General features: G+C 37.9%; 1 protein-coding gene across 1 annotated transcript; it reads right to left on the reverse strand.

Moving 5' to 3' along the window:
• Positions 1 to 1,598: 1,598 nt before the first annotated feature.
• On the reverse strand, positions 1,599 to 17,182 carry LOC119524755 (zinc finger protein 596-like). The gene is made up of 5 exons (XM_037823418.1): positions 16,991 to 17,182; positions 7,667 to 7,793; positions 6,808 to 6,903; positions 6,233 to 6,312; positions 1,599 to 5,784 (listed from the first exon to the last, which is right to left on the reverse strand). The coding sequence occupies exons 1-5, from the start codon at positions 17,000 to 17,002 to the stop codon at positions 4,507 to 4,509; spliced, it is 1,593 nt and encodes a 530-aa protein (XP_037679346.1). The 5' UTR covers positions 17,003 to 17,182; the 3' UTR covers positions 1,599 to 4,506.
• Between the last annotated feature and the right edge of the window lie 338 nt (positions 17,183 to 17,520).

A 17,520-nucleotide genomic window follows, 5' to 3' on the forward strand; every position in this document is an offset into this window, starting at 1 on the left:
TCTTCCATTAATTGTAACAAAGGCAATATACCAAAGCTAAATGTCAATAAGAGCAGAATATAAGGGAGAGGTATGGGATGCTTGATGTTTTCCTCCTTTAATATTTTTATTTTTTCTTCCTCTTCATTCTCCATGGAAGAAAGAAAAATGTTATTTTATAGATTATGGTGGTGAATGCATAACTGTGCAATTATACCAGGAGCTCCAGATTGTTCACTTAGGATGGATTGTATGGTACGTAATAAAACTTAAAAAAAGCAGAAAGACGCAAGTGGTGATGTGGAGAGATACACATGTTCACTGTTGGTTGGGAAGTAGAATGGTGCAGCCCCTCTGAAGGGCAGTGTGATGGTTCCACAGGAGGCTAAGCATGGGGTTGCCATATGATTCTGCAACCCTATGATGTGCTATATACTCAAAAGAACTGAAAGCAGGGACATGAACAGGCATTTGCACACTGGTGTTTATGGTGTCAGTATTCATGATTTGCAATGGAGGGAGGTGGCCTAAGGGTATGTCGATGGGGGAATGGAAGGGCAAACTGTGGTATTTACATACAATGGAATATTGAATGACTATAAAAAGAAATTAAATTGTGAGGCATGCAACTAGGTCAATGAACCTTAAGGACATTATGTTGAGTGAAATAAGTCAGAAACAAAAAGGACAAATACTGTAAGGCCTCGCTAATAGAAACTATAACGAGCAAAGGCTGAGAACTGAATTCAAGAGCACAGGTTATCAGAATGTGTGCAGAGATTGGGCAATTGACAATGTAGGAGTACAGAATGTTCAATAAGGCTTATGGTAAAGGTTCCTAGACTGTAAGCTCTTACAGTTTTTTATATGAATGAGATCAACAGTCATATCTTGAGTTTTAACTGTTAAGGGGTATTTGGTACAAAATTTATATTCTCTGTATCACACTAATTTCACTCATCTGGTCAGTTTATTTAAACATAATTACATGGAACCTAGAACAGGGATTAAGACCTTGTTATTCTGTAGAGGTTAATGTACCCTGATACAACACAGTGTTCTTTCTGGGCAGAAGAAAAAAAACATGCAAGCACCTCCTTGAGAGACTGAGGATAAATGTGGAAATATTAAGTGTCCCCACCTGGGCAATTTCTGATATTCTCACAATAGGGAAGCCAAATTTAATAAGCCAAGTCCTTTATCTTCGGACTTGCCCTTAGAAAACTTATTCCTGCAAAGGAGAAACTAAGGCTATTTATAACTTTGCCTAAGGGTCACCCCCAGAGATGCTCTTTTGTTGCTCAGATGTGACCTCTTTCAGCCAACTCTGCAAATAAACTCACTACCAGCCCCCCATACAGGACATGACTCCCAGGGGTGTAAATCTCCCTGGCAATGTGGGACATGACTCTCATTGATGAGCCTGGCCCCAGCATCATGGGAACCAGAATGCCCTCTTGACCAAAAATAGGAAAAGAGATGAAAGAAAATAAAGTTTCAATGGCCAAAAGATTTCAAATAGTATTAAGAGGTCATTCTGGAGGCTATCTTATGCATTTAAGTAGATATTCCTTTTTAGTTTCTGGTGTCTTAGAATAGCTAGAAGGAAATAACCTGAGTCTGTTGAACTCTAATATAGTCAACATGATTCTTGATGATAACTGCATAACTATATAGCTTTTACTGAGTGACTGCATGATAGTGAAAACCCTGTGACTAGACCCTCCCTTTATCCAGTGTATGGACTGATGACTAATAAAATAATGAAAAAATATATAAATAATAGGGGGGATAAGGGATATAGGATGTTTTGGTTGTTTATTTTTGTTTTCATTTTCTAAAAAAAAATAGAGACAAGATCAGCAGATAGAGATATATTTTGAGATTATCATCATTAGAGAAATAATGTAGAATCATTGCTATAAGTATCCATAGCTGAAATGCATGTTCTTAATCATAAACCATTCCTGGGGGTGTGAGCTCATTCTAAATAGAATTTCAGAAGATGTTTTTAGTAAGCTGTTGCCAAACTGAATGAGATTCAGCCTTAATCCTATTACTGGAGACTCTATGAAGATAAAACCATGTGGACAAGCAGAAGCTAGACATCCTTAGAACACAAGAGAAAAGAGAAGACATCACCATGTGACAGTAAAGCCAAGGAACCTCAAAGATTAACAAGCAAGCACTAGAACACCACAGTCTTTGGGGAGAAAGCAAGACTTCTAGTCTCTGAAACCATGATCCAATAAAATTTCCATGCTTAAGCCAACACACTGTATGGTACTTCTCCTAGCAGCCTGGAAACTAAGGCAGTAGTACATAAAATCAAGGAAATGATTAAAATATATGAAATAATGGAGAAGTACAATAGTGTAAGTTTCACCAAAATATATTTTATGGGTAAACTCAATGGATGAAGTTAAGAGACATTAAACATAAAATGCAAGATTACTGAACTTGACTATTCATCAATATGAAATATTCAAACAAAAGCACACAAATAAAGTGGGGTTGATGAGGGCACTGCATAAATCTTACAAACTTCAAGGTTCTCATTTTCCCACATGAAAAGCAAGGATAATTATCAATTACAAATGAGTACAAGAAATAGACCTCTTGTCTTTCTGGTGGTAGACAGCATCCACCATTTTCTTTCCTAGCCCTTTGTACATGTGAATAGGATGGCCTGGGAGTCACTCCATGAGGTGATTTAAGGATTTATGAGTTTTGTTTCTGGGAAATGTGCTAAATCAAATTTCCAAGGCTTCCTTCTGCTTTCTCAGCTGTTCCAGTATTCTGTGCCTGTCCTTAAGAGGGCAGATCTTGGTTACATGAATTAGTATAACTTTTAAGGCATTCCAGAAACTAGACACTGCCCCCATCTTCAATGTACTTCCATATCCTTGCCTGTTACAATATCTGTTCTTGTTGACATTAGCCCTTCTGCAAAAAAAAAAATCTAATATATGGAATGAAACATAGCCAGAGTCTAGATTCTGACAAATTTTCTTGCCAGTGTATGCATATTTCTCCAGGATTTAAACATTTTCTTCTTTTATTTAAATATTAATTCTTTCCTAAGTTTTTATGACAATAATAAATGGCATTTAAACAGGAGAGTTTATGTATAATCAGACTTCTAAAGTGTATTTATTTACCCATGTTTGACTCCATCCCTGATTTGTATATGTTTTAATGTTAAGAGTAGGACTCATCATTTTCTGTTATATGTTTTAGTTTACAAAGTTAATTTCTGAAATTCAATATTTCTGTTTAGAGCTACATAAAAAACTACAACTTGGCCAAGTTATTAGATTTTTCAACAACTTTTGCTGCTTCCATATAAGCAAATACTAACTGACTGGATAGACTCTCACTTCATATTCTTACAAAATTCTTCATTCAATATTCACAGGTCACTTCACAATCCTAAATTTCCTTACTACATATATTCAATAATAGGCTTTTTCGAAATTCTGGATTATTTACTGAATTGGGTACCAATAAATTGTATTATTGTCAAGTCTGAGTTTTCTGATGAGAAATCAGTAGATGGTTTACCTATTTCACCTTCAGGATAGTTGCCTCCTCAGTGGGAGAAATATTAACGCTATTAGGAAATGAGGGCTCACTGATGACTTCACTTCATTTATTACCCCAAGAATGTTTTAAATGTGAATTCCTATATACCTTACAAATGTTGATGCATGAATAAATGATTTCTCATGATTTTCACTGAGTAACTTTTCTAGCATGAATCATCTGGCATTAGCCTTAGGAGTTTTATCCTCCTAATACAGACATTTCATGATTTTCTCAGTGTTTTTCTACACTGAATTTTCTTTTGCACACAAAAGTTGGTCCTTGACTAAATCATCATACAGATTGATTACAAACCTAGTATTTTTCTCCTGCTAGGTTCATTCATTTCATTTAAAGGATAATATAAAGGAATTCTCACACTGATTACAGATACAGAATTTCTCTCATACATCATTTCTCTAGCTTAACTTTGAGTTGTAGATGAAGATTCTTCCACTTTTATTACATAAATATTAATTCACTCAATTTGTATATCATCAATCAACAAAGGTTTTGCTACACAGGTGATATCTGTAGGGATTCTTTTCAAAAACCTTTCTTTAGAATAGCTGAAGTAGTAAGGATGATGAAAACTTCTACCATGTTGATTACATAGTATTTTTTTCAGGGTGTGAGTTTGCTGGTGTGTTAAAGGATCATTCTAAAGCTGCAATCAACTCTGCATATAGGGATCATTTTTACTGAGTGCTGCCATATCATCTAAGGTCAGAACATTGCCTGAGAACTCTCCCATTTACATGTCTTTTAAACCACTTCCCTCCAACATGACTACTCTCATGTTGTCTAAGCTTACAAAAATAAATTTAAGGACTTCCCATTCATACAAAAACATTCATACATTTCTCTCAAGTATGAATCCTCTCGTGTGGTCTAAGGCCAGAATGAGAAAGCATTCACACATAGTCCATGTTCATGTGGTTTCTACACATTGTGAATTTTCTTGTGTTTTCTAAGGTCGGAACAATTGGTGAAAGCTTTCCCACACAGATGACATTCATAGGGTTTCTCTCCAGTGTGAGTTCTCTCGTGAACTCTAAGATGAGAAAATGTAGTGAAAGCTTTTCCACACAGATGACATTCATAAGGTTTCTCTCCAGTGTGAGTCCTCTCATGTTGTCTAAGACCAGAACAACCGGTGAACGCTTTTCCACATTGATGACATTCATAGGGTTTCTCTCCAGTGTGAGTTCTCTCATGTTCTCTAAGGCTAAAACAGTGGGTAAAAGCTTTCCCACATATATGGCATTCATATGGTCTCTCTCCATTGTGAATTCTCTCATTTTGCCTAAGGTAAGAACGATGGGCAAAGGCTTTTCCACATAGAAGACATTCATAGGGTTTCTCTCCAGTGTGACTCCTTTCATGTTGTCTAAGGTGGGAACGATTAGTGAAGGCTTTCCCACATAGACGACATTCATAGGGTTTCTCTCCAGTGTGTGTTCTCTCATGGTTTCTGAGATAAGAACATGTCCTAAAAGCTTTCCCACATAGATGGCATTCAAATGGTTTCTCTCCAGTGTGAATTCTCTCATGTAACCTAAGGGTAGAATGCTGAGTGAAGGCTTTCCCACAAAGATGGCACTGATACGGCTTCTCTCCTGTGTGAGTACTCTCATGTTGTCTAAGACCAGAACAATTGGTAAAGGCTTTCCCACATAGATGACATTCATAGGGTTTCTCTCCAGTGTGTGTCCTCTCATGTTGCCTAAGGCTAGAGCAGTGCGTGAAGACTTTCTGACATAGATGACATTCATACTTTTTCTCACCGTTGTGAATTCTCTCATGTTGTCTGAGGTAAGAACGATGTGTGAAGGCTTTCCCACATCGAGGACATTCATAGGGCTTCTCTCCATTGTGAGATATCTCATGTCGTCTAAGGGAAGAACAATGGGTGAAAACTTTCCCACACAGAAGGCATTCATAGGATTTCCCTCCAACGTCAGATCCATTGCATTGTCTAAGGCCAGACAATTGAATAAAGGCTTTATTGCTTACATGAGATTCATATGATTTAATTCTATTGTGAACTTGCTTATGTTGAGTAAGAGATGACTGGTCATTGAGGCCTTTTCCAAATAGTTTGCTGAAACAGAGTTTCTTTCCCTTCTGAATTAACACATGTTGAGAAACTGCAGTTCTGAATGTGAATTCTTCTTGCAAATCATTACATTTAAAGGGATTCTTTGGAATGTGAGATCTCTGTATTTTGGAAGTAGATGAAAGAATTCAGAGTTATCCAAATACTTTCATTTAACCTTTTCTCTACATATGAATTCTCAACAAACCTTTCAGTGATACTCTCCAATTAAAATCTTCCACATGTTAGCTATATACATACCTCATTCTCCTGCAAACAGAGAATTTCTCTTTTGTAGCCACCCAACTGCAGAGCTATCAGATTAATTCTGAAGACTGAATGATGCTCTGATGATTAGATATATAAGCCATATTTATGCACTTCTCTTTATAAGAACTCAGGTTATGGTTCTGCGTTCAAGTTAATTTTTCCCTAAATTCAAAATATCAATTTTTGCTCAATTACCCTCTAATACCAACATCAGTTCTTAGGCGATTGTACTGAATTCTCAATTTATTCCATTCCCAGTTATCAATCTGGAAGTTGAAAATTTACACCCATAAAGCTTACCAATGACATGAAGGTAGATGCACCTTTCCTGCAGATTTTTTGTATTATCATTTCTTGTTTTTTACAGCCACTTTCCCTACCTGAGATAACAGGGGAAAAAAAAATAAACCATTTCATTAGCATTAGAAGAATGTAAATGATGAAAAGGCCCAAATGTCTCTGCAAGTATATTTCAAACATTCGCCCTTAGTGAAGAACAAATTTCAAATTAAGTAACACTCAAGGAAGTAGAACACATTATAGGAAACTTGGGACAATTAGAAAGGATTTTAATTTTGAAATATGAGAAAAACAAAAAGAACATAAGATGTTGGAGAGCTAAAGAGAAGCAAAACATTAAGATGTTTTAATGGCCTGGGAAAAGGGCCATTATGTGAAAGCTTAACACCAATAGTATACCATTTCACAAAAACCAAAGACACACAGATATCAAAAAGTTTGTTGAAAATTTCTACAATATCCTAACCGATATTTCTGAAAATATAACTGAATTAAGGAATTCTGCAATTGATATTTCCAAAAATCCACTAACTTAGCAGACTTCTTGTACAGAAGCATAGGATCCTAGAGCTCACCTGAACTCTGGTTTTGGAAAAATCTTATTCCTTCTCTCCACAGTTCCTCTCCTTGCTCCAACTGGGAAAGCACATCTGATTTGCAGACTTGAAACCCTGTTTGCAGGAAAAAGATAAATGGATTTTTGGGTTATGTACAACACAGATAACAGTGGATGGTCAACTCCAGGGCAGGCCACCAAAGAAGGAAATGGTAAACATTGAAAGTCAGACAAAGAAACTGTACCCAGAACACAGAATCATAATCCTTCACCACCAAAAGGCTAACTCTTGACCTTGTGTCCAAATACAGTGAGGACCTCTTATTGACTGTTCCCATGTTCAAATTCAGAGGCTGCAGAATCCTCCACATTTCCAAACAGGTGAAATTCTGTATCTCTATAAGTGGTTGGTTATTATTTTCAAAAAAAATCTAAAGAACTCAATCTCCACCAGAACTCTATCATTTAAATGAGGAAAAGAATATGCCTCTTGTTTTTATTACTATAGTATAAAGCCTCAGCACAGACTCCCAAGCAGAACAATTACTGGAAAGATATTTAATTCACTTACTTATAGTTTCAAAAAACTATTGAGTTCCCAGCCCTGTTCTGAGTATTGGAGATGGAGGGGCAACAAAGACATGAAATTTTGGTCAAAAAATCATATTCTAACCGGGTGAAAAATTAGATATAAGAAACACATAAAGGAATATATTGCCTTAGGTACCTGTTCATCTTATAAAATAATATTAAAATAAAAATATAATATTATAAAAGACTGTAAAACAATATGGAAGAACTGTTATAAACATCTCCAGAAAAAAGATAGATGATACATAGAGATAAGTGGATACATAGATATATTTTGAGAGACTCACCCACTGAAACCAGATGATTGATGATCTCTGCCATTACATCTCTGAACAGCATTCTCTGTGATGTGTCCAGGAGAGCCCATTCTTCTTGGGGGAAGTCTATAGCTACATCTTTCAAGGCCACTGATTCCTAAAACATCATGGACATTTGGATTCAGACAGGGCCACCCCTACCAATGTTCAGAGTAGGATGTTCAAGATCGTAGCACTGAGGAAGCAAGGACTATATGTTTACAGAAAGCTCAAACTCTTTTGTGGGTTTCAGTCAGATCATTTTCAGAGCTGAAGTGTCACCTGCATTTCAGATACACAGATACATACACACACTGAATACAAAACCTCCAGTATAAAGGAATATCACATGACATGTGGTGTGTTATAAGCTGGAAAATTCCCAATAACTGATAATCATGACTTCCTGATGGAGATGATAAAATTTGCACTTGAGCATTCATTAAAAAACACTCTTCACTGATTTCATGTAAATGTATAGATTCTTCACAAGGTAACCAATATCCATGACATGCTATTTTTAAACCATGAGTATGGTGGGATTATTCCTCTAGATGACCTGTTTCCTCTCATCTAGGATATTGTTTAAAAACATGTTAGGAGCTTTGAAAGATCCAATGAGCTAATGTGCAAAGTACTTATCTAAACACAACTCACTGGACTATTCATTAAAATAGCCGAAAGCCTTGCATCAAAGAGCAGTATTCTGCACAATTAAACAGGTTTCATACATAACTTGGGATTAATGGGTGCTGCCTCATTCAACTCTACAGAACTCAGGTGATCACCATAACACTGAAATATGGATAGCCTCCTGCCCACATCTTGGACCCCTGAGATTGCTCTACTGAAAAATTATCTAGACCATAATGGTACCATACAGTCATATGAGACCTTCCATTTTGAATGTTCCATGGGACCTCCAAGCATTATTTTCCTTGTCTCTTTTTATTGTCATCTCACCTGTTTTTTCAGGAATAATATAAATCCTTTCACTGGTCTGGTCTCTCCAATTTTTTGAAAATTTTCCCAAGGACCTAAGTTTTATTCTACTTACTATAATTCTCCTGAATGCATAACCAAAATAAAAGAAACAATGCTTCCTATTCAGTGCTTCCATTTGCAAAACATGAATAAAGTTATATGAAAAACTGGAAATTGGACAATTGGTGACAAATATAGTTATCACTTTTCTCTATCATCCATTTTTTTTTTCTTTTTTACAAAACAAATTGTACTTTCGATTGTTTACAGTACCATTACATAGTTGTACATTCATCACCTAAATCAATCCCTGACACCTTCATTAGCACACACACAAAAATAACAAGAATAATAATTAGAGTGAAAAAGAGCAATTGAAGTAAAAAAGAACACTAGGTACCTTTGTCTGTTTGTTTGCTTCCCCTACTTTTCTACACATCCATCCATAAACTAGACAAAGTGGAGTTTGGTCCTTATGGCATTCCCAATCCCACTGTCACCCCTCATAAGCTACATTTTTATACAACTGTCTTCGAGATTCATGGGTTCTGGGTTGTAGTTTAATAGTTTCAGGTATCCACCACCAGCTACCCCAATTCTTTAGAACCTAAAAAAGGTTGTCTAAAGTGTGCGTAAGAGTGCCCACCAGAGTGATCTCTCGGCTCGTTTTGGAATCTCTCTGCCACTGAAGCTTATTTCATTTCCTTTCACATCCCCCTTTTGGTCAAGAAGATGTTCTCCATCCCACGATGCCGGGTCTACATTCCTCCCCGGGAGTCATATTCCACGTTGCCAGGGAGATTCACTTCCCTGGGTGTCTGATCCCACGTAGGGGGGAGGGCAGTGATTTCACCTTTCAAGTTGGCTTAGCCAGAGAGAGAGGGCCACATCTGAGCAACAAAGAGGCATTCAGGAGGAGACTCTTAGGCACAAATACAGGGAGGCCTAGCCTCTCATTTGCAGCAACCGTCTTCCCAAGGGTAAAACTTATGGTAGAGGGCTCAACCCATCAAACCACCAGTCCCCTATGTCTGTGGTCATGTTAGCAACCATGGAGGTGGGGTAGGCGAATACCCCTGCATTCTCCACAGGCTCCTCAAGGGGGCACTACATCTTTTTTTTTTTTTTTTTTCCTTATTTGTCTTTTTTCTTTTTCTTTTTTTTTTTTTTAACTTTCCCTTCTTTTTTCAAATCAACTGTATGAAAAAAAAAGTTAAAAAGAAAACAAACATACAATAAAAGAACATTTCAAAGAGACCATAGCAAGGGAGTAAGAAAAAGACAACTAACCTAAGATAACTGCTTAACTTCCAACATGTTCCTACTTTACCCCAAGAAAGTTACATAATATAGCAACATTTCAGTGAACTTGTTCCTACTACATCCATCAGAAATTAACAGACCATAGTCATTTCTGGGCATCCCCAGAACGTTAAATAGCTTATCTGTTCTTCTTGGATTATTGTTCCCCCTTCCTTAATTGCTCTCTACTGCTAGTTCCCCTACATTCTACATTATAAACCATTTGTTTTACATTTTTCAAAGTTCACATTAGTGGTAGCATATAATATTTCTCTTTTTGTGCCTGGCTTATTTCGCTCAGCATTATGTCTTCAAGGTTCATCCATGTTGTCATATGTTTCACCAGATCGTTCCTTCTTACTGCCGCGTAGTATTCCATCGTGTGTATATACCACATTTTATTTATCCACTCATCTGTTGAAGGACATTTGGGTTGTTTCCATCTCTTGGCAATTGTGAATAATGCTGCTATGAACATTGGCGTGCAGATATCTGTTCGTGTCACTGCTTTCCGATCTTCCGGGTATATACCGAGAAGTGCAATCGCTGGATCGAATGGTAGCTCTATATCTAGTTCTCTAAGGAACTGCCAGACTGACTTCCAGAGTGGCTGAACCATTATACAGTCCCACCAACAATGAATAAGAGTTCCAATTTCTCCACATCCCCTCCAGCATTTGTAGTTTCTTGTTTGTTTAATGGCAGCCATTCTAACCGGTGTTAGATGGTATCTCATTGTGGTCTTAATTTGCATCTCTCTAATAGCTAGTGAAGCTGAACATTTTTTCATGTGTTTCTTGGCCATTTGTATTTCCTCTTCAGAGAACTGTCTTTTCATATCTTTGGCCCATTTTATAATTGGGCTGTCTGTACTATTGTCATTGAGTTGTAGGATTTCTTTGTATATGCAAGATATCAGTCTTTTGTCAGATACATGGTTTCCAAAATTTTTTCCCATTGAGTTGGCTGCCTCTTTACCTTTTTGAGAAATTCCTTTGAGGTGCAGAAACTTCTAAGCTTGAGGAGTTCCCATTTATCTATTTTCTCTTTTGTTGCTTGTGCTTTGGGTGTAAAGTCTAGGAAGTGGCCTCCTAATACAAGGTCTTGAAGATGTTTTCCTACATTATCTTCTAGGAGTTTTATGGTACTTTCTTTTATATTGAGATCTTTGGTCCATTTTGAGTTAATTTTTGTGTAGGGGGTGAGGTAGGGGTCCTCTTTCATTCTTTTGGATATGGATATCCAACTCTCCCAGCCCCATTTGTTGAAAAGACCATTATGGCTCAGTTCGGTGACTTTGGGGGCCTTATCAAAGATCAGTCGGCCATAGATCTGAGGGTCTATCTCTGAATTCTCAATTCGATTCCATTGATCTATATGTCTATCTTTGTGCCAGTACCATGCTGTTTTGGCAACTGTGGCTTTATAATAAGCTTCAAAGTCAGGGAGTGTAAGTCCTCCCACTTCGTTTTTCTTTTTTAGAGTGTCTTTAGCAATTCGAGGCATCTTCCCTTTCTAAATAAATTTGATAACTAGCTTTTCCAAGTCTGCAAAGTAGGTTGTTGGAATTTTGATTGGGATTGCATTGAATCTGTAGATGAGTTTGGGTAGAATTGACATCTTAATGACATTTAGCCTTCCTATCCATGAACATGGAATATTTTTCCATCTTTTAAGGTCCCCTTCTATTTCTTTTAGTAGAGTTATGTAGTTTTCTTTGTATAGGTCTTTTACATCTTTGGTTAAGTTTATTCCTAGGTACTTTATTTTTTTAGTTGCTATTGAAAATGGTATCTTTTTCTTGAGTGTCTCTTCAGTTTGTTCATTTCTAGCATATAGAAACATTACTGACTTATGTGCATTAATCTTGTATCCCGCTACTTTGCTAAATTTGTTTATTAGCTCTAGTAGGTGTATCGTTGATTTCTCAGGGTTTTCTAGATATAAGATCATATCATCTGCAAACAATGACAGTTTTACTTCTTCTTTTCCAATTTGGATGCCTTTTATTTCTTTGTCTTGCCGGATTGCCCTGGCTAGCACTTCCAGCACAATGTTGAATAACAGTGGTGACAGCGGGCATCCTTGTCTTGTTCCTGATCTTAGAGGGAAGGCTTTCAGTCTCTCACCATTGAGTACTATGCTGGCTGTGGGTTTTTCATATATGCTCTTTATCATGTTGAGGAAGTTTCCTTCAATTCCTACCTTTTGAAGTGTTTTTATCAAAAAGGGATGTTGGTTTTTGTCAAATGCTTTTTCAGCATCTATTGAGATGATCAATTGATTTTTCCCTTTCGAGTTTTTAATGTGTTGTAATACATTGATTGTTTTTCTTATGTTGAACCATCCTTGCATGCCTGGAATGAACCCCACTTGGTCATGGTGTATGATTTTTTTAATGTGTCTTTGGATTCGATTTGCAAGTATTTTGTTGAGGATTTTTGCATCTATATTCATTAGGGAGATTGGCCGGTAGTTTTCCTTTTTTGTAGCATCTTTGCCTGGTTTTGGTATTAGATTGATGTTAGCTTCATAAAATGAGTTAGGTAGTGTTCCATTTTTTTCAATGTTTTGAAAGAGTTTGAGTAAGATTGGTGTCAGTTCTTTCTGGAAAGTTTGGTAGAATTCCCCTGTGAAGCCATCTGGCCCTGGGCATTTATTTGTGGGAAGATTTTTGATGACTGATTGGATCTCTTTGCTTGTGATGGGTTGGTTGAGGTCTTCTATTTCTTCTCTGGTCAGTCTAGGTTGTTCATATGTTTCCAGGAAATTCTCCATTTCTTCTACATTATCCAGTTTGTTGCCATACAGTTGTTCATAATATCCTCTTATAATTTTTTTAATTTCTTCAGGATCTGCAGTTATGTCACCTTTTTCATTCATTATTTTGTTTATATGGGTCTTCTCTCTTTTTGATTTTGTCAGTCTAGCTAGGGGCTTGTCAATCTTGTTGATCTTCTCAAAGAACCAACTTTTGGTGATATTTATCCTCTGTATTGTTTTCTTGTTCTCTATGTCATTTATTTCTGCTTTAATCCTTGTTATTTCTTTTCTTGTACTTGGTTTAGGATTGGTTTGCTGTTCATTTTCTAGCTTCTTCAGTTGATCCATTAGTTCTTTGATTTTGGCTCTTTCTTCCTTTTCAATATATGCGTTTAGTGCTATAAATTGCCCCCTTAGCACTGCTTTTGCTGCATCCCATAGGTTTTGGTATGTTGTGTTCTCATTTTCATTCGTCTCTATATATTTAGCAATTTCTCTTGCTATTTCTTCTTTAACCCACTGATTGTTTAGGAGTGTGTTGTTTAACCTCCAGGTATTTGTGAATTTTCTAAGTCTCTGATGGTTATTGACTTCTAATTGTATTCCATTGTGGTCAGAGAATGTGCTTTGAATAATTTCAATCTTTTTAAATTTATTGAGGCTTGTTTTATGTCCCAGCATATGATCTATTCTGGAGAAAGTTCCGTGAGCACTAGAAAAGTATGTGTATCCTGGTGATTTGGGATGTAATGTCCTGTAGATGTCTGTTAAATCTAATTCATTTATCAGATTGTTTAGGTTTTCAATTTCCTTATTGGTCTTCTGTCTGGTTGATCTATCTATAGGAGAGAGTGATGTGTTGAAATCTCCCACAATTATTGTGGAAACATCAATTGCTTCCTTTAGTTTTGCCAATGTTTCTCTCATGTATTTTGTGGCACCTTGATTGGGTGCATAGACATTTACGATTGTTATTTCTTCTTGCTGAATTGCCCCTTTTATTAGTACGTAGTGGCCTTCTTTGTCTCTCAAAACATCCCTGCATTTGAAGTCTATTTTATCTGAGATTAATATTGCTACACCTGCTTTCTTTTGGCTGTAGCTTGCATGAAATATTTTTTTCCATCCTTTCACTTTCAGTTTCTTTGTGTCCCTGTGTCTAAGATGAGTCTCTTGTATGCAACATATTGATGGTTCATTTTTTTTTGATCCATTCTGCGAATCTATATCTTTTAATTGGGGAGTTTAATCCATTTACATTCAACGTTAAAACCGTGAAGGCATTTCTTGAATCGGCCATCTTATCCTTTGGATTATGTTTGCCATATTTTTCCCTCTCTCTATTAATATCCTTTATTGTACCCATACCGAATCTCTTTAGTACTGAACCTTTCTCCAAGTCTCTCTGTCCTGTCTTTGTTTCTCTGTCTGTAGGGCTCCCTTTAGTATCTCCAGTAGGGCAGGTCTCTTGTTAGCAAATTCTCTCAGCATTTCTTTGTCTGTGAAAAATTTAAGCTCTCCCTCAAATTTGAAGGAGAGCTTTGCTGGATAAAGTATTCTTGGCTGGAAATTCCTGTCAGTCAGAATTTTAAATATATCGTGCCACTGCCTTCTTGCCTCCATGGTGGCTGCTGAGTAGTCACTACTTAGTCTTATGCTGTTTCCTTTGTATGTGGTGAATTGCTTTTCTCTTGCTGCTTTCAGAACTTGCTCCTTCTCTTCTATGTTTGACAGTGTGATCAGTATATGTCTTGGAGTGGGTTTTTTTGGATTTATTCTATTTGGAGTTCGCTGAGCATTTATGATTTGTGTATTTATGTTGTTTAGAAGATTTGGGAAGTTTTCCCCAACAATTTCTTTGAATACTCTTCCTAGACCTTTACCCTTTTCTTCCCCTTCTGGGACACCAATGAGTCTTATGTTCGGACGTTTCATATTATCTATCATATCCCTGAGGTCCATTTCGAGTTTTTCAATTTTTTTCCCCATTCTTTCTTTTATGCTTTCATTTTCCATTCTGTCATCTTCCAGGTCACTGATTCATTGTTCAACTTCCTCTAGTCTTGTACTATGAGTGTCCAGAATCTTTTTAATTTGGTCAACAGTTTCTTTAATTTCCATAAGATCATCCATTTTTTTATTTAGTCTTGCAATGTCTTCTTTATGCTCTTCTAGGGTCTTCTTGATTTCCTTCATATCCCGTACTATGGTCTCATTGTTCATCTTTAGTTCTTTGAGTAGCTGCTCTAGGTGTGTCTCTTCTGGTCTTTTGATTTGGGTGCTTGGTCTTGGGTTATCCATATCGTCTGGTTTTTTCATATGCTTTATAATTTTCTGTTGTTTTTGGCCTCGTGGCATTTGCTGAACTTGATAGGGTTCTTTTAGGGTTTGTAGACCAGTTGAAGTCCTTATCTCTAATTTATCAGATCTACAGGTTCGTGGAGTACACTTTCTCTAACTAACCAGCAGGTGGCGTCCACGAGCCACCTGTTCTCCACAAGCCAGATCTCCCCTGCTTAGCCTTTTTGGTGAGTGGGGGAGTGAGTCTTGTGGGGCCCAATTGGTGTACCAAGCTTGCGTGTGTAGTTGGTGTTGCCTGCCCTGTATGTGGGGCGTGTTTCTGGGCAGTCGGGGAGGGGGGTGGCCCTAACAATCAAATCTCCCTGATGATCCTAGAGTTTTAAAGCTACTGCAATAGTCTAATCCTTCAGTTCAGTCCTGCCACAGTTTGTCTCTGCTACTGACCCACAAGTCTTTGGTATTGGCGTATGGCTCCTGAGACTTGCAAGTGGGCCCCTCTTCCAGGCTGTGCACCCCGGGTCCTCTGTTGAGGGATGACTGTGCTATGTCACAGGTGAGTGCCGTCCCCCCAGGGCAGTTCTGGGCTGCTGGGTTGTGTTGGGAGGCTCCCAGTCTGCTCAAATGATGGCTGAATGGGGCTCTGTTAATTCACACTGCTCCCCCTTCCCAGCTCTGGGACATTCAGCTGAGGTTGCAGGGAAGGCTAATGTCCACGCCCAGTTTTGTGGTGTGTGCCTGTTATTTGAAGCACTTCCGTCACACTGGGTTGTCTGGGGCAGCTCTGGGCTATGGGGCTGGCGATGGGCAGGAGTGTTTCCTGTCCACCAGGATGGTGGCTGTGAGCGGACACCCCCCTTTCCTTGGGAAGTTGTGTTGTTTAGTGAATTTTCTCAGCCACTGGATTATTGCCTTTTGTCTCAGAGCTCTCTTAGTTCTGCTCTTGACTTGACGTGCCCAAATTTCAATTCTTTGAAGCTTTCTGTATTGAGCTTCTTAGAGTAATTGTTTTAGAAAAAGCAAAAAGGATTTAAAAAAAAAAAAAAAAAAAAAACAAACGGCCCTCCTCAGAGATCTAATGGGTTATTGAAATGCTAAGAGACAAAGCAACCAGGGCCATTAAGGAAAGGTGCACAGGGCAGAGAGATCAGCCTTGCTTCGGGATTTGCATATGCGCCTCAAGGCCTGATCTCCGCCCTTCCCCTTTCTGTGTTCACCAGAACTCCAAAAATCCTCTGCTTTTATTTTGGAGTTTTTCGTGTTGTTTTTTTTCTATGCCTGTCTCCTCTCTGCTGGGCTGGCTGCTCTCAGAGTCTCTGGTGTCTGGTCTCAGTCTATCTATGGTTGGAGTTTGAATCAGTAGAATGAGTTTCCGATAAGAGCAGCCACTGCAATTCTCCCTTCTCCTTCCTGGAGCTGACAGCCCCTCCTCCCCCGGGACTGAGCCTGGCAGGGAGGGGCGCGGGTCCTCTGGCCGCAAAAACTTACAGATTTCGCTGATCTCAGCAGTTCCACATTTTCATGAGTGTTGTATGAAGTATGCCCAAAGACAGATTGCTCTGTGGTGTCCAGTCCACGCAGTTCCTGGCTTTTTACCTACTTTCCTGGAGGAGTAACTAAAACCTATCATCCATTTTTACAACATGCCTAAGCCATTGGAGGAACTGAAATTATTAGTGAGTGCATTATTTCCCTAATGTGGCCATGGACTGGATAAAAAAATGGAAACTTCTCACATCTGTTCAGTGAACAGATTTAGTGGATCCTGGAAAAATTAGTATAATTTTGGAAAGGTGATTACTTATTGATGAACCATAACATTCCAAGACCATCCCAGGGGCAGGGATAAACTTAACTGGAACTCAGAGCCTGAGCTCATGAATGTCTTTAGGATACCCAAGTCAATAGGAGGAACCTGATCATTGCTGGCAACACACATGTAATTTCAGTTAAGAATTCTGTACTCACTAGTGGTTGCATTTCCAACAGCTCAGCTGACAACTGTCTTCCTCTGAATTTCCATCACAACCAGAAAAGCAGTAGTCCAGTCAACTGAGAATGGAGAAAGAAGTTATGAGACCCCAGACTTGAGCAAACTTTCAAGACCAAACTGTCATGAATTCCAATGTATCACCTTGGATGAACTGCATTGAATCAACAGAAACATAAAGTGTGCTCCACATGAAACATGGGGAGGACCCTCCTCTTCCAGAGCCAGAAGTGAGAGTCTTCACTCTGGCTAATAAAGAAGATATGAATAATTTCATTGTACAGATCATTATTTTTTAATGAGAGAAGCTGAAGATTTGCTGAAAAATCATGCAGAAAGTACAGTGTCCATAACAGTCATCTCAATTATTTCTGTTTTATTAACATACAGCATCAGTGTAGCACTTTAGTTAAAATTAATGACATACTATAATATCAACTAATAAAATGTTTACCTCAGGGTTCACTGTTTTTATTGTACAGTTCAATGAATTTTAAAAGGTTTTATT

This window comes from Choloepus didactylus (assembly GCF_015220235.1).
Source record: "Choloepus didactylus isolate mChoDid1 chromosome 11 unlocalized genomic scaffold, mChoDid1.pri SUPER_11_unloc7, whole genome shotgun sequence".
NCBI lineage: Eukaryota > Metazoa > Chordata > Mammalia > Pilosa > Megalonychidae > Choloepus > Choloepus didactylus.